The sequence below is a fragment of the Larus michahellis genome, chromosome 8 (assembly GCF_964199755.1).
Source record: "Larus michahellis chromosome 8, bLarMic1.1, whole genome shotgun sequence".
In the NCBI taxonomy this organism is placed as follows: domain Eukaryota; kingdom Metazoa; phylum Chordata; class Aves; order Charadriiformes; family Laridae; genus Larus; species Larus michahellis.
In genome coordinates, this window is record NC_133903.1 from 22663123 (window position 1) to 22688966 (window position 25844).

The window sequence follows — 25844 nt, forward strand, 5'->3', positions numbered from 1 at the left end:
CTCAGCAGCAGCTCAGTTAATGGCAGCTAATGGCAGACCTTTAAGCCATCAGAGGCTTTTGCAGGTGGAGTGCGCCCTTCTTGTTGCATGCCAAAATAATTTCTAGCTAACACACTACACAGATTTAACCCATTCCATCCAACGCCTCCTAACAATCTTATTAAAAAAAAAAAACCAAAAAAAAACCCAGAAAGCATTTTACTTTCTAAAGTGCCAGCAAATGAGGAAAAAGCATCCTTCTTCATATGATCTACTCGCAAGCAGCTCGTGATTTCTCAGCACTGCAAGACCAAAAAAGGCTTTCAATAAAGTGAGATCTGGGTAATGTTCTACATCACTGTTTAAGGACATTTCAATCATCTTTGTTCTGGATTAAGTCTTGCTCCCGATTAATCTTAACAGAGCAATGAATAGGAAATCCATGACTCAGGAAGTAGACAGATTTTATCTTTAAACCCAATTCACAAGTAAAATCATCTCTCTTACAATGGATAATTCTGCTGCTGTTCAAGTTATTTTCACATAGTGGGTATAAAAAAAAAATTATCTCTAGATACCTCAAATTGAAATGACTGTTTTTAACTCTCCTTGTCATTTTGAATGCATGCAAAGACTAACAATACTGTATCAAAAAGAGCAGCTCAACAATCAAGAAATCCATTAAGCTACCAACAACACTAATAGCAAAAAGGGAAGTTTAAAGAGACTCAAGCATATAAAGAAAAAAAAGAATGTAATTTTCCTGCCCAGATTATAGGAGCGAACAGAACCCCCTGTGTTGCGACACAGCACCTTTGATTTTGTAATATCCTTCAGCTACATAAATATTAGAACACAAACCCGAGCTCTGCTGACAAAGGGTGAGGGAAGACAAACAAACACTTCTGGCATTGGACTTTTTTTTTTTTAGTTAATCTGCTTCATCCTTCCTAGATTTTAGATTGTCTTTCTGAAGAGATGCTGCTGTTGACTCACTCCTCAACAGAAGCCACTGAGCTGAAGCCCGAGCGCATGGCAGGTAGCCGCTGCTCTTCTCTCAGCCTGATGATGTCTCAAATGTTCCAGAGCACAGATGGTGAGAAATACAGGACAAAACACTGTGGCTATAAGAAAATAAAAATAACTGTCCTCTCTCAGGACTACACAGGACTTATTTCTTGTCGAAGCAAGCTCATACGCGCTGCTACAATCATCAACAGAAGAGCTCCTGTGAAGAATTCATGATCATCTACTGCCCTAGCAAGTGCTTCCAAGGAAGAAAGAAATGATAGTATAAAGAAATGGCCTCTGAAAAAAAGCCGCACACGCAGCACATACACAGTATGCATTTGTCTGGATAAGGAGAGACAATAGGGTTTGGCATGCGTCACATTCGTTACTTCACTAACTTTGATTTGTAGTCAGCTGGACTCAGATTCCACATTCATGTTACCTGAAATTCGTACAGACGCCCCAGCCTGGCCGAGAATACACTGGTCTGCATCACAAACCCACCTCAAACCTGCTCGCAAAGGAAAACAACGGGAACTTCAAAAATCTGTACAAAAGTAAGTTTTCATAGCTCCCCTCCCCACTCCAGAATGGGCAATTCCCAGGTTCATGATGAACAGCAAAAGACAAAGATTCAGTGACTGTGGTGGGGTTATGAGGAGGAGACTGTCCTTGTCCCCGCTTCCATGTTCAGACAACTGCTCTTGGGGGAAAAACAAGGAGTCTTAGGAGGGGAAGAAGAGGGATGGCTGCAGAGAGGGGCTGAGTTTGCACTCAAGGGTACGCTGCAAGAGCAACAGCCAAATTGCATCCCTTCACCCTGTAACCACACATCTTACCCATTTACCCAAAAGAAATCTGTAAAGAGCTATTTTTCTTACACAAACATCTGAGCATCAGCAGAGTGATTTTTCACAGTGTGGATCTCTGCTTACTTTTGACAAGGTTAAACATATATATTCGTCAGTTTTGAAACAAAGAAAACTCACAAGCTCCCAGCGCAGGCTGCTGCCTGCTTTAACACTAGAAGAGAAGTTCCACAAGCTGCTAACTTCTGTTTTACTTCAGATTTTCACACATTTCCCAACAACTTAAATTTCTTCTTTTGCATCGTCAAGCGTGAACCTAACGAAAACAATAAGATGAATCCTTTTGTACTAAATAAGGACATTTGTATTTCACTTCCAGCTCATTTTCTCTTTTTTTTTTTAACTCCTGCTGGCCCAGAATTATTTGAGCGAACGTGCAAGTTGTGAAGCAAGGCGCACACAGAAGCGCTATTAACCTCCTATTTTAATGAAGGATATTTCACTCTAAACGAGTCAGGACATCCCTCAAGCACACACTCCCCAGACTAGACGGGCTTGCCATTATTAGGTGGTCGGAAGAAACTTGGCCAGAGCAGCCAGCTTTGTAGAAAATCTGTCTTGGAAGAAAAAGGCAACGAGGTCTCAACTGACCAACCTAGAAACTAGGGAGAAAAAAAAAAAAATGATGTATGCCTGATCTACACTGGGAAACTTGGCTAGCAGCACTGAGCCTCTGCCAGCATGGGTAGTGAGCAGGAATGCAGCTTCTCCTCCTCCTGCTGCAGTTCACTGACATGCTATCTGCAGATTACAGGTAAAAGGAATTCTTTTTTTTTAATTTAATGGATCTGAAACAATCTTTCTTCCCAGTATATGTAATATTGTTTATCTTCCCTCCGGTATCTCTCATTGTTGTAAGTAAATGGGAAACAATGCACTGTCATCGGCCAGTTCCCCAGGCTGACCCAGCTACATCTCTCTGCTTAACTTAATATTCACTTCGACATACTGAAGTAAAACTAGAAAATCCAGTACTGCACCAAACAGCTCACTCCTCTCCAGCTTTAGCAACCAGATAAGAGTTTCGGCAGAGATTACGATATACAATAAGAGATGTAATTGTCTGAAGCAGAGCTTCCCTCGCAGAATTCAAAGCACCTCGTGCAAGGGTGAATGCAACTCCATTCAGCTGCACAACCCCAAATTTAACAGTGTAATTTTGGTCTAAAAGGTACTCATTGAATTACTAAACATAACTTTACCGACATAGTAGCTTTCTCTTCCTTAGAAAGGACTGATTATTATAATTATGTGTGTATCCTATATAAAATAATTACATATCTTAATTATGTATCCAGGTAGTTTCAATTCAGACATGAGACTGCTTTCCAAGGAGCGACCACTTCCACTCTGTACACATAGCTAGCTCATCTACCATTAGCTAGAATTAGATCAAAACACCACCAAAAGGAAACTAAGTCTTATTTAAATAGGTTAAAAGGTTACAAATCCACATCGCTGTTGGAAAAACCAGTCTGAGCAGTTGTTTTTACAAGGAATGTCATAAAAGCCTTAATTCTTGCTTTACTAACGTGCAATGCAATTGGCATTAAGGTGGTCACAAGTTACTGGGTTTCAAAACACTTTGGGGTTTTGTTACTGATAACAGAAGGGCAGAAAGCACATGAAAACCTGCAGAACAGTTGCCCAAAGCCAAGCAGTAACTATATTAATGCAGAGACTTACATAAAGTAAAGCCTTTGCAGAGAAAACCACCTGTGCATAAATGCTTCTACTTCCATTTCACCCAGAGGTTAAATTATCTGATCAAAATCTTGTGCTGGAAAGAAAAAATCAGTTCATATTTTTTCCACTTCCTTTAGACTCTGTAAAACATTAAATCCTTCCATTAAAATTGCTTAATTAGGAGTGCTAGAGCAAAAGATTGATGCAGCTCATGAGCTGTGACTACTGAATGATGGTGGCCTGGCAGGACTTGCCATCAGCAGATGCACCGAAGAATGTTCTAAAAAACAATCAGAGACTTCATTCAGTGCCAATCAGAGACTTCAGCAGATAGATGGGACTTCTAAAAAACAAAACCAAAAAAGCCCTCATGAACTAGCAGTGGAAAGTAAAGCAAAGGCTACTCATGTAGGAGATGCTCTTGACTCGGAGGAGACCATCTTTGTTTGGAGCTTGAAATCAGGCACTAGATGCTGGTTCAGTACCTACAAAACTTGCCCGGCTGCTACAATGACTGCTTTCAACGGAGTTTGCTCCAGGACACTATGGATAATAAGCATTATAAAAAGCCCAGAAAATACCAGGGATGGACCTTGCTACCCAAAGGCTAACAGCTGTGGGGGAAGAGAGAGCATGTGCCCACCACCCCTAATCTCTAGGGCAATAAAGGGCGAAATGCCTGTGAGACAAAGGCACAACACTAAGAACAGGCATGGGAAGAGAGGAGCTTACAACTCATGACAAGTAGGTTTCCAGGCATCATTTGAAAAGAAATAAAACAAACCAACCCAAACCTTACAACAGCCTAATCAACTATTTAATCAGCATCTCTAGAACCCAGCAGGATACATATCAGAGTTCAGACCAAGGGGCTCAACAACAGCACTGATGAGATCGGGTGGGAAAAGGAAAAGACACAGTTGTACAATTATTTAATTCTAAAAGCAAATGTCTCTGAATACAAACCTACCCTTTTTCTCTCTCCACCCCAATATATAAGGATGACCCCGAGTATCACCCTAATACAAATAAATTTTTATTAAGTTATACTGCTTGGGAAATAGCTTATGTGAAAGGCCACGCAACACATACTGCTGCACTTCAGCTTGTACCTTGCAATATTATGGGTCAGCAGGGAGTTGGGGATGGAGTCGGGAATGAAGTCCTGGTTGCAGGTGAATTCCTGACTTGGGTTCATCTGTTAAAAAAACCCTCATACTTGAATAAAGAATTGATGGTTACTAAAGCAGCAGAGTCCCAACAGGAGAGAAACATCCGCTTACAAGTTTAATGACAGCTGCACAGAGACTTCTTTGCATCCCCAGTTCATAGCATGTATCATAGCAATACAATCTGTGATTGCATCGGGATGCTCTTATTTCTTTAAAGCCTAAGAAACAAGGAGAGCCTGCTCAGACCCCTGCTTGCACCAGCAGTGAACTGCAATCTATTATCTGTACAGCTGCACCATTGGGATCAGCTACTGGAACTGCAACGTCAACAGCACTTGGAGTTATGTCAACCACTATGTCATTCGCTTGCTCTAGGAAAGAGATGACTCCAATAAAGAGGACCTCAGTCCGATCTACAGCATGCTGTCTACTTCTCTTGGCATTAGAACAGACACACTGGTAAGCAAATATCAGTTGTAAGAGTCTGAAAGAGTAAATGCTGCCTTCGTTCATGAAACATGCGCGACTTTGATCTGCCTTCGCTTCAAAAAAAACATCATCCCCTTGGCAATTTTTTGCGATTGTGCACAGAAAAAAAAAAGCCTCACCTTGCAGAAGGAGAGAGAAATTGAGTTTGCAAATGTAAACTTAAAACCAACAAAGAAGAAAAACCCGAGCCACCTGCATTTCTTGGAGAAGCTATTCTTAAAATAGAAGCTAGAATATCAGAGTGCTGCAGTACCACAGGGGACCTGAACTTCCAGAGCTGAACAAAAGCAACAGATTCATCCCCTCTGTTGGCATCGGCAGCAGGGCCAGCCGCTCTGTCTGCATCTAGGAAATGAAGAGTTAACATAGGCACCGATGTCGTGCCACCTTGAGCCCTGAAACAGCAAAATAAATAGTGTAATACGCTCCCCCCCCACCCCTAAACACATTTCATCCCTGCACATGCTCGACCTCAGCAGCAGTGGGGTGCAGCAAGTGATGGCTCTCACCAGGTAAGAAGCTCAGAAGGTGTCCTGCCACTGGGGAGAGGCAATACTGAAAGAACATTCACCAACGTTTTTCTTCTACAGAAGACTCAAAATTAAACACTTTCCCCTAAAGCCTGTCATTTGCATAATCACATTATCAAGATGGTCTTTCACATGGGCTGAAGTGTCAACACACCGAAACTTCAATATAATGCATGAACTGTTAATAATAGAGTATGATTTGTTTTCCCCATGAAGTTCTCTGCAGTTGGACTCCAAGAGTTGTGATAAGGAGGAAAATACTGTGAGTCACCTGAGTATTTTTTAATTCATTCTCCTCAGCTACAGTAAAAACAGAGCCCAAAATGAGCATCTGAAGAGATATGAGTATGAAAGTATATGAGTATGTTCAACAAAGCAGCATACATACCGAACTTGTGATATCTTATCTGCAAGGCAGAACTATTCTGAATATGAAAAGAGTTTTCAAGCAGCATATAAAACAATATATACAGTGTGTCTTGATATACATAAGTCATATGCTAAGATTTGGGGGAAAAAAAATTCAAGCATGTATAATGTTGATGTACCTTTTCATATTCTTGGTCTTAAAGAAGATTTGAGTTTTTCAAATGAGTAACAGAGGAATAGACATGAAAAAGGTAGGATGGAAGAGGAAGAGAAATAAAATAAATACAGTTACTACCTAAGGAAAGCGTGAAGTAATAAAAGTCATACAAAACTTCTTGTTTAAAGCATTGCCAATGGCCAGAGAGCAGAGGGCACGTCAAGAGGAGTGGGAAGCCATCGCACAGAGAGCTGAGAGCTTCACATCTCGCATGCCACGGGGCTTAGACGGCTTCCAGGGGAGAGAGGAAAATCTTTGAAGATTTTCAGGAGGGGGAGAAAAACCCCATAGAATAAACCCGATCAAAGTCGCATCTCCTTGCTTTTCCTAAAAGCTGCTCATTCTTAGCCTCCCATAAACTGCTGTGCATTTTGATCAGGAAAGAGAAGATGAAGACCTCTGCGTTGCCAGGATGAAGCAGGAGCGTGGTACTGCACTGGAGGACAACCTGCAAGAATAGCGGTTTGGGAGATGCTGCACACGAATGCTGTGTGGCCAGCGCGGGTCTAGGAAAGAAAGCCTGAGTCAGAAAAGAGTGAAAAATACTGCGGTTGAAGCTACTCGTGCTGCTACCCGTGCCAGCAGCTGGTATCAGAGGCAGGCAAGGGACAGCTTGGGTCTGAGCACTCCGGGCAGGCATTTATCTCAAATTTTGGATTACTACCTAGATATATCTTAACCGACATCTGACCAACTAGTTGAGGATGCTGCAAAAATAAAACAACACTGCGTTGAAGCTGGAAGTCAAAATTCTCACTTGTTTGAGCCTTTAAAATTTCAGCAGCAAAGCAGAACAAAAAAATACCGAGTCTTACACTAGTTTTCTCCCCCAAACCCCATTGGGATTCATATTTCAAGTTACAAGAGATGTAGTTACAGTCGATACAAGTTACTTAAGAATGACACTGAATAAGCATTTGGTTATTTGGGAATGACAAAGGAGGTTTCATTTTTAATGTTCATAAGTCATCCAAATTAATTAGTGCTTTAAAATGGCAATGAATCACTTCCAGAAATAATTTGTATTAGCTAAATTAATTCCAGTGAAGTGAGCCAATTTACTGATTGTAAATTACCAGAGTCCCTGACTAGCTCCCGTATATGTTGTGTACCATTTATTAGGCTACTGGGAAACAATGGATGGCTACTTTTCATCAGTGAACAAGATTACAGCCCTATTAAGTGACCAGCTTACTGCGGTACAATTATAGGTTTCTATTTAAAGAATTTAAGCCAGACATCATTAAAAAACAAAGCTGTATGTTCACAGGAAAGGAAAAATAAATGGAAGAGAAAACTTATTTTCTGAAAAGATGCACCAAAAACTTGTTTAAAGGGAATATTTCCACCCTCTTACATTAACAAAGAGAAGTTCAGAGACGCAAGGCTAATTATGGAGATACTCCATCACATGACAGTGCCTAGAGGCAACCTGAAGCCCAGAGTCCCAGAGTCGACTTCTCTCACTCACGGCTAGATTATTGTTTCAAGACTCCCCTAAATTAAAATGACTTTTGAAGAGCAACAATGAGGTGAGAAAATATGTTTCTGCTCTCCCTCGTCAGGCAGAGAAGACACTTTCATAGCGTTGCCATGCTGCTGCTCTGAGAGCCTTCCTCCCAAGCCCCAGGAGACCTCAGCATCCATCCAACACATACCACCCCCTACCCGCCCACTGCTGTGAGATGATTTGGCTAAGGTCTGCAGCACTCTTCTCAACGGATCTCCCTTCTTTACCCCTCCAAAAGAAAAAAAGATACCTGTACATAAAGCTTTACCTAAGCTAATTTGCATGGCATTCTCCTGCTCTTATCTATATCTCCTCACTGGTATCAAAGCCTCAACATTTCTGCTTGAGAAATCTTTCCCTGGCTAACCTGCTTATCGGCAGTAATGAATACTCCTGCAAACAGGTATAAAATTAAATGGCTTCTTTGCAGTGATTATGATAGATTGAACCATGCTTAATCTACATAATCAAATTGCGTCTGTGTTCAGCGGTAATACCTTTTTGCTGTCCTGGGAGCAGCCTTGGTTTCTCTTTTGACAGCTTCTTTCTGAGAAACACTAACCATGACTGGGAAAGGGTCTACTTGAGGTGCAATTATTTAACACAGCTGTATGAGGCACGTCTCGAACTCTGCAATATGGCAAAGTGGGTCCAAACAAAAGGTGTCACCTTTAGGGAAGGGGAAGACATCACCTAGGACACATAAGGGAAAATGAAATACAAACCAATCTCTTCCAGCTACTACCCACATACCTAGACAAAACCGGAGTGACCCTCCCAAGGAAATGAAACATCTCTACTCACCCAGCTGCAGTGAGCCACTACCACTACTATGATTTCCTTTCCACATGCAAGAGCATCCCTACATGCAAGAGCATCATCTGCTTACGTGCTAATGAAATAGAAGAACGTACCCTCCAGGCATCCTCTCAAGACCAGATTCACATTTCAAATTCAGCTGTCTACATCTCACAGAGGTGACAGAAACAAAAGGATGGCACAGGTATATTATAAAATCCCCAACTTGGGAAATAAAAGAATTTGGGTCAGGGAAGGTTCTGAAATGCATCTGTATGCCTAACTCATGTTTATCAGATCACTTGGGCCAGACGTGTCCTGAAGCTTTCTGTGCTTTGAGATACTGATCAACTTTTAGCGTAAAATGAGAAGTGAGAAATGGTTTTCCCCACAACCTATAAATAAGTGCTATTTAAAAAAAATATTAAACAGCCTATTTACCTTTGTCCAAAACACAGCACTGAAAGAAGCAGAGCAAAGCTTTGCTTCCTGATGTACCTGTTAAGAGGTTTTATGTTTGATTGTTTTGGGGTGTTTTTTTTTCCCCCCAAAGAGTCTAACAAAACTACTAGCCTTCAAGCCAGTGCTTATTTCTAAACATCAACTAAGAGCTGCAAAGTGAGTAATCCTGATGCAAAATGCTATTAAGCACTTGCAGAGAACAGTTTCTCTCCCTCATTATTTGACACACGTGGAAAGAAGGTGCTGGCTAGATCTCTGCAGTTGGAAAGGTGACAGCTCTAGCAAAAAGGTCCCTGCATCTTCGTAAGCAAAGAGAAACCAATGCAAAGGAAAAAAAAAAAAATTGGCTTCTGGCAAGGGCTGCTTGGCACAGCTTGACTTTGGCTCAGGAGGAAGTAAAAGCTTGAGTTACATAAAAATAGATTTAAGAAAAAAATCAATGACATTTCATCTGAAAGTTTTAGTTAAGTTTTAATTAGGATCCGAGATTTTGCACTTAAGTGCATGAAGTGAAGCAGTACATGTACTCACACTTCCCAAGATAACTGACAGATGTGAAACTTACTCATCTTATCTCGAAAGGTTAATTAAAGAACAATCCTTGAGAGCAACACCATGGGGAAACCGAGGAGAGTCTGCATCTCCCCCCTTGGAAACACTCCAACTAGCAAACTGAAGCTACTGCCCAGTGACCGTGGCACGGAGACAAGTGAGACAGCTTTGAACCAGCCCACCAAGGCACGGAGAACAGCACGCCCACACCAGTAAAAAGCTTACCTGGACGTGCTCCCTCTGGCTCTGGGGCAGGTTTCCCAGCCCGCGCTGTGCTCTGTACAGCTGCTAGGCTGGAGCCACTTCGACGCCGGCACCCTTCAGCAGAGCAGGCACGATCACTGCCAGCAGTGAAAGGTAGGCATGGTAGCTCTTATAATTAGGAAACTAAAGCAGAGTGACTCCCCCGGGATCAAAGTCTGCCATTAAGCCAGAAATAGGCTGTGGGTTCCCCGATTCCCGCAGACAGCACTGTGAGGCAAAGGCCTTCTCCAGTTCATCCGAGTATCATTAAAAAACACACCAGCTTTTAGGGACGTCTGTATATATGAAGCTCATTTGAAAAATTTCATGCTATATTTAAGAAACATTATTAAAATGGAGAATAAAATAGAGTTCCATTGCTTGAGCAAGGCTTTCTGGACATCAGTGATCTTTGGCTGTGCAGTAATTTAATTTCCTAAGAACATGAGCAAAGGCTCAATTAGGTCAGAGAGGATCGCTGCGTGGGTACAAGAGGGAAAAGAAATGTGTGGCTGCATCATTGAAGAGTACTCCTTGTCTCAGAGGGACCAGAGAGATGGCGCAAGGAAGCATTCAGGCCTCTTGGCAAAAGCAAGCAAGGCTGCTTGCTCAATATGTAAAGCAGGATGGCATGCACCACAGGCAGAGGTAAAACATAGAAGCAAAACACTCAGCAGGTAGCTTTCAGATCACAGGTGGTTTTTTGCTACTTTCTTTACAAAAGAGAGCCAGGTACTGTGCTGCCACAGGAGGAACAGGCTCATTTAGAAGAAGCCCAGGGAAAATCAGAGGAATGATGGGAAAAAAAAACAACACAACAGAATAGTGATGGATTCTGAATGCTGCTTAATGGACTGAAGCCTGAACGTTATTTGGTGCAATCTTGATGGGTCTGATTTAACTTATTTTTGCACAATGTTTTTCATAGCAGTTATGAAGAATTGCTTGACAGCCCTTTGTGACTGCTCAAAACTTTGTCAGTCACTTAAGCAGAAGGTCTCTCAGAGTAGAGCACATTAATCAGAGAAAAGGCTGATAAGGAAGATATGAAAGGAGTGGACAGTAACTGAGACAACACAAGGGGTGAGACACCACTGTTAGTCTGTTGCCTGTAGAAATGCTGCGTGGGAGGTCAGTGGGCAGGACAATCCGACATAGAAACACTGCAGCGAAGAAAGTCCAGGGAAGGGCATTTCTGGACACACAGGTTCCTGCAGCACATTTTTATCCAGCAAAAAAGATGGATTACGCAACTTCTAAGAGCCACTCCTCATCTGAGACATGACATCTGTGTATACCAAATCCTCCTAAATCCCCAGACAGAAAGAAGCTGGTGACCCTGCATCATTTACTCATGCCCACCATTCAACGACAACAGCTCACTTTTTACTTTGGAAGTGCAGTTTCAGATGCTAAGGTTTATTTTTATTTTGATTCAGAATTGCCTGTCTGAAGTAAGCTTATACCAATAACAACGGAATCACACTTGTGGGGGTAGTTTCTTCATACAGAAACAGACTGGTAGATGTCATCCTTCCAAAACACTATCTTTGTGAACGCAACATGTCAGGACATCAATTAGGCAATGTTCCACTTCAGCTACTTGGAAGACTGTATTTAGCATGAGCTCCTCTCCTTTGCCTCCCAACAAGCCCATGAAGTACCTGATCTGCAAACCCTTGTACATACAACTTCCTCAAGTTTTGTTGTTGGTTTTTTTTTTTTAAATGCAAAGTTTTCAAGAGTAGCATTTTGTTCTGAATCTAAAAGCAGCATTTTGTTCTCCAGAGCAGCCTTGTGCTGAAAGGCCACTCTCACAAAAGCTGTGTCAGGTTTGCCTGCAGCATTAGTACACCTGCTATGTATATGAATTAAGTGTCACTGGAACAGTCACTGAGGTGACTGCAGCTCGGGCTTGCGTCCTTTACATATCTACTCATCAAAACACAGGGGCTGTACATCAATGAGCAGGCCCAGATAGACACAGTAACATTGAGATAAGGTTCCACGGCGAGTATCTGCAGGTGCCTTCGTTAAAGCAACAAAAGAAACCTGATAATGCTCCCATCAACAACATTAAGTGCCAGACATGCAATGCTACTTTTGGGATTTCAGCTGCCAGGTGGAGAAATTCAGACACCCAGGTGGAAGAGTTAAGGGCACAGCAGTCCCTTCTCCCCCACCACCTCCCAGCGCTTCAGTTACCCTGCAGATCTTCACATTCTTGCACTGATCTGCAACACCAATAAACAGGAAAATATCGAGTGCAGTCAAACCCTCAGCAATGCTATTTCGTAAGAAAGAAAGAGGCATTCGTTTTGCACCCGGCTGGGGTGTCTGAGCAGAAAGCTTACCCCATCTGGTAGTGCCCTCCAGCATACAGCACTCACAAACTCATTTGTGTCATCTTCTTTCCGGTCCTTGTCCAGGACACTTTTAACTGTATCAAACTTGAACGTCAGCAGTGTCTTTGAGAGGCCCTTATAGTATAGGTAAAGAGAATTATTTTCACTTCCTAGAAATAAAATAAATATACAAGATTAGGTTCTGGTAGCAGGAAAAGAAATAAGACTTCTTAGCTCTCTCATTGTTTAAGACAAGACCGGACATTTCCTCCTTGTAGTTACTCAGTGGTGCCTCGGCAACTGGCAGTTCTCCATAGCAAACTTTCATGATGCTTAATAACAGAGTTTTTTGGTTTTGTTTTTTTTTTTTTTAACAAGACAACTGCAGTATGCACCACGCTTGCAAAACATACAGAATCCCAACCGTCCCCCACAACTTCCTTAGGGCAGAACAGGGGATCTGCACTACCACATGGAACACTGCTATACTCAGCCTGCTCAGCGTTACAGCTCTGAGGCACTGTCATAGTTTTGCTTGCTGTAATCAAGGACAACAGTTTGGTCTGTGGAGGTTTAAGTAAGAGAGACTAGACAGTGTGCAGGCTTTATTTAGAAATCCATCCCAATTTCTGCCTTGAAAGCTGTACAGAGATCAGAGTATACACAGACTAAGGCCCTCCCTTCAGTGCTGGCACAGCTGTCCTGCTCATTCTGCAGCAATCAGCCTGCCACCGCTTTCCCACCAAGACCTGGGGATTTACACAGATTCAACAATTCAGCTTAAGCAGTAAAAAACCAGAAGCTGCTGCAGGATGATTTAGTCTTCTAGGCAGCTGTCCACAATGAAGGCATTATTGCTTCGCCATGCAGAATGCCATACCAAGTGACAAGTACAGGACCACTCGTGTGGTCCAAGCTACTGCCCTTCCCTAGAAGGATGCATGAGGATGTGTCAGTTGATAAACTTGAACAACATGATATCAACAGTGGCTACGTTAGCAGCTGACTTTTGGTGACAGCAAGCCTGAATCAGCATATATAAATAATTCATCTGAAATGGGAGAAAACCAAGGACCCCAATCGTTCAGGGCTCCTTACGCCATTCCCTGGGAAGGAAAGGAAGGGGAAAGTTCAGAATAATCCTCTATTAAAAAGCCCGTGCAGCTACATAATACTACTGCTGGTGTGCTTTGGAATTGGAGAGGCACCAACCCTGAGGAGTCCCATTAGCATTCATAAGGATAGCTGCTCTACTCACCACAAGCAATGTAGTCTCCATTGGATGCGAGCCCAACAAAATTCTTCTCGTTGATGTGACCCTTGAAGGAGCGTAAGCAGTGAGGCTTCCCTACGTTCCACAGCTTCAGCTGACTGTCTGTTGACCTGGAAACAATACCTGAAGTTACCCCTGCTGCCATACTGCCGATACTCCTCGCTTGCAACCCTGCTCCTTAACACCCTACTTGCAATGTAAATGTACAAAGTCTTAGCGCACTCCCAAGGATTTATCCCGCTTCCAATCATATGCAACTCAGCTCGAACTCAGAAAGGTATCATGTTATTTTAGAAGCCTGTCAAAACACATTACATGTTTGAATAAAAAACTTCCCCCAAGCGTTATTCTTCCTTTCTCCTATCAATTTCAGAGTCCTCCACTGAACTGTACATACCTTGCGCCATCGCTGCCTCGTCCAGATCCAGGACACACTGAATATATACATATATATTTTTTTTTTTCCAAACTTATACAGCAGGGACAAAATTTGTTCCTTTCTTCATGCTGCCTACAACTCTCATTCATGCCTTTACAGGATTCGGATAGGAAGCAGCCTCCTCCCTCTCCAGCTGCCCTGAAAGCATGTTGTCATCTCTCTGCCCAATACCAAGCAGCAGCATATAAAAACCTACCGGGGGGTCAGAGTTGCTGTTAGCATTAAAATGATGTGGTTTTCTCATGTGTAATTGAGACTGCATGCATACAGATCTCAAACTCCCACTTTTTTCACCTTGGCAGCAAAGCTAAATATTACTGTTAAAAATATACAAACTCTGCTGGTATTAAATCAAAATTGATGTTTTTCATTGTTCCCCCAGATACAAACATACCTGCCTTCAAAATATTTTTCTACTTATTGTGAGCAAACACTTTGCCTTTGGCAAAAGAAAGGAGGTGGAGGTATAGTCTCCTCCAGCTGGCAGAGCTCAACTGAAATAGGAAAATCCTAGGTTTCCAGGAGATACAGGATTAATTTATTTCCCTGCGCCTGAGGGGACACGAGCCCCTCTCACTTCCCAGGCATTCTTCTCTAGCAGTTGCCAGGCTCTGATATTCTGGCACTCACTGACTTACAGTAATACACTCCACAGAAGGTGAAGAAACACTGATGTGGTGGGACTGGAGCTCTGTGAAGCCACCCTTGAGGAAATGGGTAGTGCTGTTTTGATTTTCAATTTGAAAGAGAACGGGAGCAGGACCTCTCAGCCTCCTGGGTGGGAGGAAAGGGAGGTAGGTAACACTCCCCTCTTACAAGTCACATCACCCAACCTTGATGCCTTCTGAATATTAAGAGCTGAAAGGAAAAAAAACCCCACCCAATAGCCATCAAATAGTACCAATGATATAACAAGTTAGCCGTGCACCAATGTCACATTTACCTAAAAATACTGCACAAAAGAGTAGCGATGCACCTCATGCTATACTGCAAAAACCTTATCTCAGCCCTCAATGACAGCTGAAATGACAAAGGAGAGATAAGGGAGTTGCAGCAAGATTTGTTACTCATTTGTAATAATAGTATGAGGTCAGATCAGAACAAAGGTATGAACTTTATCTGTAATACTCTGACTGAAGCAGGAGTGCTTTCCTCATCCCAGGTCTTGACCAAGGGGGGCCCTAAAAGAGAGTATTCAGCTTCTCTGCCTGATGCTTGTTCCATGTCCATCCCTGCCCTATGCTGCCGATCACCCTCCCTTCCCTTCTCTTGTCCTTACCATCACAGCAGCAGCAGAAAGGGCAAAAAGGTAGATACCACTGCTTTTTTTTTGGCCCACAAGTACAGGGAGGTGCCTTCTGTGCTATTAAGGCAGTCATATTTTTAAAACGCTGCTTTTAAAAGCTTCAGAGTTGCCTAGAAACTAAACTTTTCTGAAGGCAGGGTAAAGCAGCAAAAGACTAATCCCTGGTCTACAAGCTGTCAGATTCCTGGGACACCTTCTGCTATTAGCTAACCCATCAAGATGACCTCATATGTATAGACACTTAACCTCTGCACTCCAGTAGCATACATTCTAGATCTCTTCATTAAAATAAAACACTTAAAGTCTATTACTAATGGAATGCTTTTACTGTTAACAAATTCCCTTCAAGCTCTAGCCACGTTTGCATTACTTCGGATAAACGTACCATAAAAGAAGAAAGTTATCCGCCACTGGACTGCAAGGAGAAGAAAAGGCCATTGATTCTGCTGGTGTTACACTGCTGCTCTTGTTTCATACCCTCTCCAAAAAAATACCATAGATGCGCTGCTCAGTTAAATCTGTCTCTGTAAATCAGCACTGCAATCAATGTGTTGTGCTAAATATCAGGCAGTTCTGAACACCCTTGAGGTCAAAACCTAACTCCACAAGGCAAAGTAAATCAATGCAATCTATAAAACAGCTTTAGCTAGCAATCTGGAGAATCTGAATATACATATGATTTTTCCCTAAAAGAAATCAGTGCCTGATTTTTGGGCATCACTACTGCCATCTCCTCTCCTCAATTTGCAAAAGACAAACACAAAAAATAACCTGCTCGCTCTGACGTTTCTTTCTGTTCACTCAGAAAGAGACAGGTGAACCCTCCAGTTAGTCCTCTCCCCCTGTTGTTGCCTGTCCAAGTCTGCCAGGTCTCTCGATATTCCTCCCAGGACCGTGGGTTAAGCTTTCTCCGATGGTCAGCTCAAGCAGGATAGGGCCATTATGTCCTGAAACATCCCATAGATGACACTCCACTGGCATGTAAAACTTTCCATGGCTGTAAAACTTTCCCAGCCTCCTCCTGCTTCTATTAAACACTTTCTTCTTACCCAGATTTGGTTCAAAGCATTAAATTAAGTTTTCTCTATACTAGGTATTAGTTTGCACCCTTACAGAGTTATAGCGTTAATGGAAATAAGAGAGGAGCTGATTAAACATAGACACTACCAGAAACCACCAGGGAATCTTCCACCACACAGCCCAGAGTAACTCACTAGCAGCCTGAATACACCTCAAAATGCTCTGCTTTGGCTTCTGGCTTCTAGAGCAAACTGTGAAAACATGGAACAGAGCCAAGCTGGATAATCACCAGCTCAGTACCAGGCAGCAGGTGTACTTTCTGGGACTATCTCTACCCCTGTGATCCATCCCTGCCACCCTTGGGTGTTACACACAAGCACGTTGAGATCAAAGATTCCCCTGCAACACCCATTGCATTTTCCCCACCACGTGGGGAACCAACCTCTGGTTTACTAGAATCACAGAATCATAGAATTGTCTAGGTTGAAAGGGACCTTTCAGATCACGGAGTCCAACCATCAACCTAACACTGACAAAAACCATCACTAAACCATGTACGTCAGCACTACGTCTACCCATCTTTCAGAAACCTCCAGGGATGGCGATTCCACCACTTCCCTGGGCAGCCTGCTCCAATGCTTGATAACCCTTTCAGCGTAGACAATTTTTCCTAATATCCAATCTAAACCTCCCCTGGTGCAACTTGAGGCTATTTCCTCTTGTCTTATCGACTGTTACTTGGGAGAAGAGACTGACCCCCACCTCTCTACACCCTCCTTCCAGGTAGTTGTAGAGAGCTATAAGGTCCTCCCCTCAGCCTCCTTTTCTCCAGGCTAAACAACCCCAGCTCCTTCAGCCACTCTTCATAAGGCTTGTTCTCCAGACCTCCCACCATCTTCGTTGCCCTTCTCTGGACATGGTCCAGCACGTCAATGTCTTTTTTTGTGGTTAGGGGCCCAAAACTGAACACAATATTCAAGGTGGGGCCTCACCAGTGCCGAGTAAAGGGGGATGGTCATGTCCCTAGTCATACTGGCCACTATTCCTGATACAGGCCAGGATGCTCTTGGCCTTCTTGACCACCTGGGCACACTGCTGGCTCATATTCAGGTGGCAGTTGATCAACACCCCCAGGTCCTTTTCTGCCAGGCAGCTCTCCAGCCACTCTTCCCCAAGCTTGTAATGCTGCATGGAGTTGTTGTGACCGAAATGCAGGACCCGGCACTTGGCCTTGTTGAACCTCATACCATTGGCCTTGGCCCATCCATCCAGACTGTCCAGATCCCTCTGCAAAGCCTTCCAACCCTCAATCAGGTCGACACTCCCACCAATCTTGGTGTCATCTGCAAACCTACTGAGGGTGCACACTATTGAAGAGGCTTGTAGCCAGTCATTCAAACCTTTCACTATGTGATCTGACAGACATGCTCATTCCCACATGACTGAAAACCTACCTAGAACTGAGGCAGCCACATCTGGCTCCGGGGCAGCTCTAGGAACATTATTCTTCAGGGCTGCCATGGAAGGGCTTATGGTCTACCCTGGCTGAAAAGCTGCATACCATTAGGTCCACAAAGCACTATTTCTTGTCTACTTTCTAACCCAAGTATAATCCTAAAAAGGGCCTTCATAGAGCAAATTAATGAATTACCAGAGAACAGAACAGTCAGTCCTACTTGAGTTGCTTTCAGGCTGTGGCCTAAACCTCCTCTTCAGACATAGCAGCATCATTTGATCACTTCCGTCACTCATCAGATGTGTTTTACTGCAGATTACTATCCTCAGGGCTCTGCTGGCAGCCTTCTCTACAGCAGAGCTCTGGTCAGGAGCATCCTCTGCACACACAGCACTTTGGGAAGCTGCATGTGAACTCTTTTATAAAGTTAGGGCTTGAGGTCAGAAGCTACATCTAGTTGCCCTAGTATTCCTGTTGAGCATTTTAGCTCCACAAGACAGAGCAGAGCGACACCAGGAGTGAATTTCTATTTTTGTCTTAGAAGAAAAAGCCATGATCTGCTTCCCAAAAGCACAGCAGCTACTGCGTGCACCCACCCACAGAGATGAACTTGCACGATGACCCTGAAGAGCACTGGAAAGCAAGGGCTACAAAGTCTTTAGCCTAAAGAAAAGGCAATACTTACGCAGAGACGATTTCTTCCCCGCTCACAAATTTTGCATAGGAGACTGCCTTGCGATGCCCTTTGAACACCATGATTGGCTGCTTAGTGTTGCGAAGATCGTAGTAGTGAACACAGTGATCTGGAGATAAGAAAGAAAAGGGGCAGAATTTAATTACTGGACCTCGAATAGTCAGCTCACAATAAGAGTCCTGCCTGCAGCTTCCACATCTCACTTAAAGCCTTGCCTAGGATAAACAGTCTGCGCTGCAGGAAAGAAGTGTCTAAGCAGGCTTCTTAAAACAGCTCTAAAATTCAGTCCGTAAGGGTCCAAGTGGCCTTTCAGAGAGTCAGTGAGGGAAAAAGGTGAATCCACGTGTGTGTGTGCACACACATGCATCTCCCCGCATACCCCATTTGGCCCATGTGCAAGCCAGCAGCTAAAATGACCCTCGCCTCTCCTGCCTGGCTTCTTGTCTCCCACCTATGCCACTTCAATTACCATTTCTAATTCCCTGCACCACGCCCTCTTCCTTCAAGCTGTTCCCTCTCTTGGAAAACTGTTGAAGCCAAGGCTAAAAACTCAGTCTGTCTGCTATTTAAACGGGATCATGGAAAACGGGGATTAAAGTTCTTATGCTTACCCTAAATGGATAACCTCCATACTTTTGTTTTTTTGCTTCTCTCCTTCGATTTTATTAACAAGAAAGAGAATTAGCATTTCTGCTAATGAGAGTACAGATTAAATTCCAGTTCTTGAGATTTAATTCACAGATGTGCCGCAGTGCCGCAACCAAATAAAAGGGATTCACAACAGAATTAGCAATACGTTTTATTTTCTGCACAACTAAACATCAATTCCCAAGAAAACAATAAGAATAGAAAACACCACAAGACTCACACCCCAAACGCGCCCAGCGCTCTTTCCAGCTCAACAAGGTTAACAAGCTTCTCTCCTTCCCGACTTTCAGCCTTTAATGTTGAACTTCATTTAATTATCCCCTGCTATTTCAGAAGCGCAGGGAGAGAAGGCCACACACACGGAACGAAACCAAGCCAGACGCCTTTCTCACCAAGCAACTTGCAATACCCAGATGTCCGCTGAAAACCGCTCTGACCCTCCTCCCACTGAAATAACACCCTACCAATGGAAGTTTATCGCAAAGACTACATAGAAGTGAATTTAAATGCCAATAGCTACAGTTATTTTTGTATTTGCATAGCATTGCAAAGCAGGGCTCTCATTGTACAAGCGACACCCAGCTGTCTCAAAATCCCATGTGGTTTGAGAGACAACTGGATTTACATCGATCACGCTACAGCGACCACGTCACACTGGCAAGGGTAGCTTCTCCTCTATATTAACAGGCTAACTGATGGCTGTGGCAGGACGGAGGGGGGAGGCTGTATCAGAAACACCTTCAGTAAAATGAGGTAAGCCTTCCTCTCCAGCTGCTTCCAGCATCTTGCTCTCTACATCAGGTGGGATCAGGGACTTATCTGGTAAGAGGTTTCTGGCACTCTTCCTTCTTGCCCTGTAAAAGCAGATGCTCCAAGCAGCCATAGCAACTTTTCTCCACCATTTACACCAAACTCAGGAATTACCCCACTGTGTCGAAACCCAGCAGCTAGTATTATTTTAACGACAGAATGATTCTATCAGGGCTTTCTATTAGGAGCCAGTTAGTGGGTACGCCTTTCAAGCCTGTTTTTGCTCACCGTTTCAACTTCCTCTCCAGTTGGCCTATCACTAGGATACCTTTGGAGCACCAGATTTTATCCTTCGGAGGGTGGCATGGAAAAGGGTACCTGTGGATGGCTGCACGTGAGCAGCCTGAGCAATGTGGGGAGGGAAGAGCTAGAGCAGGAAAGCCAAGCTCATTTGCAGAGCAGAGACATGAAGTTGCATTCACCTTCTAAATATCGCAGTGATCAACAGCCTGAAGCCTGCCAGCATCTGGCCCCCGAACCACATGTGCCTCTCAGCATCAGCAGGGCAATCAATCACTGTCTGCTCTGATCACAATAAGTCCAAGAGAATGGGCAAGGCCAGTGAGTTCTAAAATTAACCACTTAATTATTAATTGATTATTTCAGCAGCCAAAATGTTGGTGCCCAATTGAGGTTTTTTTTAAACTCAATTGAAGCAGCTATTTTTAAGCAGATATATGAAGATGAATGCTCACTGCATTCATTAAAATCAGAACAGGTGGTCATGTTTTACAATTAAAGAGATACTCTCTCTTTTAGGCCATACGGACTTTATAAAAACATGATAAAAATGCCATCTGCTGAGGAAGCAGAGTGCCCAAAAATAATGCTAAATGAGAAAAATACAACTCCCAGGTACCCCGTGCAGCAGCCTCGCCTGGTGGAGTCTGATGAGCTGAAATGGTCTGTGATCGGCAGTATCCTGGGCACAAGGTGAGGCGCTCCAAAAAGCTAAGGCAACAAATTAGTCCTGAGAGCCAGGAAAGGAAAATAGAACAGACATTGAGGGGAATCAAACACTTCCCAAACTCTGCGAGAACTCATAAGCTCATCTAGCGTCCCACTGCCGGCTCCTGCCCTCGGCATCCCTGTAAAGCCACAGAGCACACTCATACTCCATCGCTAACCAGTGACATACAGGGCTATTTCCTTCTTATTTTGCTCCTCCAGCGTGAGCATTAAAATCATCATTCAGCAATTTTTTTTTTTGCAGCTCTCCAGTTTCCAGAAAACTCACTTAGAACAATTTCAACTTGGAAATGACATTTCCACAGTTAAAAGCCTCATGCCCTAACCCCTGGGCAGCAACAGCTTGCTGCTTTATTTTTTCTTCTGCATTCAGGCTTAATTGAGATATATGAGATATCAGGAAAGAACATGTATACATACCATAACAAATTAAACACTCTGAACACTTCTTGTCCAGTTCGGTGTCACTGCAGAAGCTGAGCATGAGAGAATTCTAATGCTGTGCCTTCCGAATTCAAATGTTTGCTGGCAGACAGAATTTTATTATCTATCTTATTTTTTAAGTCATCTCAGAAGGCAAGAAGGGCAGCTAAGTTCCGCCACTGCTGCTGAGAGGTCTCCAACCACAAGCCTGAGTTTAACTAGTGCATTTCCAGAACGCTCAAGAACTGCTTACTTCCCTGAAGACGTCACTGCTTTCACCTTTGAGCTGTTTAGCAACCACTCATGAAGAATTCAGAGTTTTCCAAACTTCCGAAAGATCTCACCACCTCTCCAGCAAATATAACCCGCATCAGCAAAGGATGGCATCCCTTGCTGCTCGGCAGCTCACAAATTCACAAGACTCCAGCTGGCAGGAGCCTGGTGAAAGGGGAGGATGATTTTGTGATGTACGAGGTGGGGAGATGCGTGCCTTCTCAGTCTCTGTCCTCAGACTCAGCTTCGTTGCAGGTGTGGGGATGCAGCAAACAAACTGATGATGTGGTTACATGACTTTAACCAAAAAAAAAAAAACCAAAAGGAGAGCTGGGAATTGCTAATAAAGCCAGCAGCATCTTAAGTTATTTCAGAGTTGCTCAGAAAGGTAGAATTGCTCTTGGATTTTCGGTTGTTTAAACAAAAAAGGCAAAAATCCATGTTTTTGCCAAAAATTCTTTTTCTTAAGCTTAGATTTGTTAATAAAAATTCACAAAACAGCTGTTACTAGCAAGATGTAGGTCCACATTACCTATTGCAAAGCTCCTAATGCGTACAGAGTAGGGGCAACTCCTGAAAGAGTAAGCAAGGGTTCGGAAAGAGCATCACACGTCAGCAGTTTATGTCTCTGAGTACTAGTACACCCAGGGTAGCAAGGCACACAACCCAAAAAGCAGAGTGATTTAACTCTCCAGGTAGCCAACGATTCCAAGTAATATTCATATTTCAGGGCATGTGCTACATCCACCTTCACCACAAACATTAACCAGTCTACAGCACGAGCTAACTCGCAGCTACCCCAAGGCTTTTTTTTTTCTGATCATAGAATCTTCATGGTTGGAAGGGACCTTTGAGATCATCGAGTCCAACCAAACAACCTACAATCTCTGCCACTAGAGCATGCCCTGAAGTGCCACATCTAGACGTTTCTTAAACACCTCTAGGGATGGTGACTCAACCACCTCCCTGGGCAGGCTGTTCCAGTGCCTGACCACTCTTTCAGTAAAGTAATTCTTCCTAATATCTAATCTAAACCTCCCCTGCCACAGCTTCAGACCATTTCCTCTGGTCCTGCCATTATTCACCTGGGAGAAGAGGCCAACACCCACCTCTCTCCAGTCTCCTTTCAGGTAGTTGTAGAGGACAATGAGGTCTCCCCTCAGTCTCCTCTTCTCCAAGCTAACCATGCCCAGCTCCCTCAGCCTCTCCTCAGATGACCTGGTCTCCAGACCCCTCACCAGCCTGGTAGCTCTCCTACAGACACACTCCAGCACTTCTATGTCCCTCTTGTACAGAGGGGCCCAGAACTGGACACAGCACTCGAGGTGAGGCCTCACCAGTGCCGAGTACAGAGGCACAGTCACTTCCCTGCTCCTGCTGGGCACGCTGTTCCGGATAAAAGCTAGAATGCTGTCGGCCTTCTTGGCCACACTGCTGGCTCATGTTAAGCTGGCCGTCCACCAGCACCCCCAGGTCCTTTTCTGCTGGGCAGCTTTCCAGCCACTCTTCCCCAAGCCTTACTCAAAGGGCCTTACTCTTCCCCTGATCACTTACTCAAAGGGATGTCAAGGCAAAGACAGCAATAGAAATATTTACCTGCAATGCAACAGTTTTACATTCAATGGACATAATGACTTAGAAAGCCCCAAGAGCTGCATACAAAGGTTCTATGGCTCTCCTCTGGAAAACTGAATTGCTGGAGAATCAATGACATTTGTCTTATTTCAATCATTTAGAAATGCATATTTCTTAACTATTCAAAAAAATTATTCGAAAAATAAGTCATTTACATTACTCGGATTTTTCAGTGCTTACAGACTTGAGAATGTAAGTGGTGCTCGCTGCTACAGGTCAGACGAAGGTTACAGCCCAGGAGATGCCCATATTCAAAACTAAAGTTTTAGGGTAGGGAGCAAGATCTTAAATGGTGTGTTACATGTCTTCTGTTATTAAAGCTTATTTTATACTTTTTTTATTTTTTTCAATAAGAGTTCTTTAATACCACACTTAGGGGTGAAATTTATTTCATATATGCTCTGGCTACAGTGTGCAATCCTGCATGCCTCGTGCTACAGATCTTTTACTGAAACGGAAGACCAGGCTAGAGGGTTATCTTTAAATGGGTTTCTCTCGTGCTTCTTTGACCATGATGATCTGATTTCTCAGACTCTTCAAGAAGGAGAGGCTGGGGAGATGAGGAGGGGGTGCTGTCCTCTACATCAATGAACAGCTGGAGCGCATAGAGCTCCACCTAGGGATGCATGAAGACCCAATGGAGAGCTTATGGGTCAGGATTAAAAGGAACACAGGGGCAGGTGACATCACAGTAGGGGTCTGCTACAGGCCACCTGATCAGGACAACAGAGAGGATGAGGCCCTCTGGAGACAGATAGGAGCAGCATCGCGTTCGCAGACACTGGTCCTCATGGGGGACTTCAACCACCCCAATATCTGTTGGGAGGACAACACGAGCAGGTGCTGTTTAACATCTTTGTTGGAGACATGGACAGTGGGATTGAGTGCACCCTCAGCAAGTTTGCCAATGACACCAAGCTGTGTAGCACGGTCAACATGCTGGAGGGAAGTGAAGCCATCCAGAGGGAACGGGTCCAGCAGGGGACCATGAAGATGATCAGAGGGCTGGAGCACCTCTCCTATGAGGACAGGCTGAGAGAGTTGGGGTTGTTCAGCCTGGAGAAGAGAAGGCTCCAGGGAGACCTTATAGCATCCTTCCAGTACCTAAAGGGGGCTACAGGAAAGCTGGGGAGGGACTCTTTATCAGCGAATGGAGCACCAGGATGAGGGGGTAACAGTTTCCAACTGAAAGAGGAGAGATTTAGATTAGATGTTAGGAAGAAACTCTTTCCTGTGAGGGTGGTGAGGCACTGGAAGAGATTGCCCAGGGAAGCTGTGGCTGCCCCCTCCCTGGAGGTGTTCAAGGCCAGGCTGGATGGGGCTTTGAGCAGCCTGGCCTGCTGGGAGGTGTCCCTGCCCAGGGCAGGGGATTGCAACTGGGTGATCTTTAAGGTCCCTTCCAACCCAAACCATTCTATGAATCTATGATTTTGTTGCATTGAGTAACTCACATCCTCAGCTTTGTCTGTTTGTTCTCCTCCATATGAACTTCAAGCTTGGATCAAGGCTGCCCATTTTCACCAGTGAAACTCCATACATCAGTAGTAAAAATAAGAGACAATTTATAGTCTGAGGGGTGTATTTAAATTACATGTTCAACAAGATTTAAACTCAGTCAGAGCAAATTTGGTACAGGATACCTCTGCTCGCCTCCAATTAGGTTATCCTTAAGAAACCTAAAGGGCAACAAAACAAAAGGGCACAAAAAAGCCCACAAAATATCTTTAGTCAGGAAGAAAGAGGAGAGGCATGATTTTGCGGCATTTGAATCCATTTCTACTTTCACTGGGTAAAAAATGATTCCAGAGTTCCTGAAGGAAGCCCACAATGCTTAATACATATTGAGGATGTTATCTGAAATCCAATTATTTATATTTAAACATCTACATATCGAAACTGCTCTTTCTTTTCATTTGTTTCTCCTCTGTATAGCAAGCAGCAGCTCAGGACACAGTAGACAGAATGAAGCCTTCAAAGCTATCTAGAATTGTACCTAGCCAATTTGTTTAGCAGGAAAGTATAATCATATACTTATGCCTGCAAGTGTCCAGAACCCAGTGGTTCAAACCAAAGCTTGTGTTTCAGGTGTCTCCGGGTGAAAAGAAAAGAGTGCACGTTCTCATTCCCCTAAGTCGTATTGCATGAAGGAGAGGGCAAGCTACCCTAATGAATTTTTCTTGAAAACACGTAAACAAGCAGCAGAAGAACAGAACTTTAACATCAAAATGGGTTAACCAAACATCTCTTTCAGCCAGGCTCGCTGTGATTTCTTGCTATGAAAAGGAAGCTTGCGTTCTTAGAGGTAAAGCTTTTGGCTAAACTAAAAATGGAAACAGAATCAGACTGCTCACACACAACCTCAGTTTTCACAGTTAAAAACTTTTCTTCTTCTGGAGAAAGAGGAGGGATTTAAAAAAGGACAACATCTTGATTTAAAAATAAATTCAAATCAACAGCAGTACACTGCACTACAGCATACCGTATTGCACTACACTGAAGATGACTTGGCACATTAGATGCTCAGCCCTTACAGAAACCTGAATGAGGGCCAGGTAAAACAGTGCTGCTTTCTCAGAAACCCGAGGAGAGACACACAGCTGCTACCACAACCCAAACCTTCAAAACAAAATGCTTTAAAACCGATTTCCTTTCATTTGAAAGGAAAC

The 25844-nt window shown here is 43.6% G+C and overlaps 1 protein-coding gene across 3 annotated transcripts in view; it reads right to left on the bottom strand.

Annotated features, from left to right (window-relative positions):
- The window catches only part of COP1 (COP1 E3 ubiquitin ligase), a 148203-nt gene that overhangs the window by 32248 nt on the left and 90111 nt on the right, over window positions 1–25844 (bottom strand). For 2 of the 3 annotated variants that reach the window (XM_074596678.1, XM_074596676.1), the window contains exons 16-18: window positions 18412–18529; window positions 13491–13615; window positions 12242–12402 (exon numbers count right to left, since the gene is read on the bottom strand). In XM_074596678.1, coding sequence (XP_074452779.1) covers window positions 12242–12402; window positions 13491–13615; window positions 18412–18529 — 404 coding nt within the window. Of the gene's footprint in view, window positions 1–11992; window positions 12122–12241; window positions 12403–13490; window positions 13616–18411; window positions 18530–25844 lie in introns of those variants that run through there. The other variant, XM_074596677.1, reaches the window with a different exon arrangement.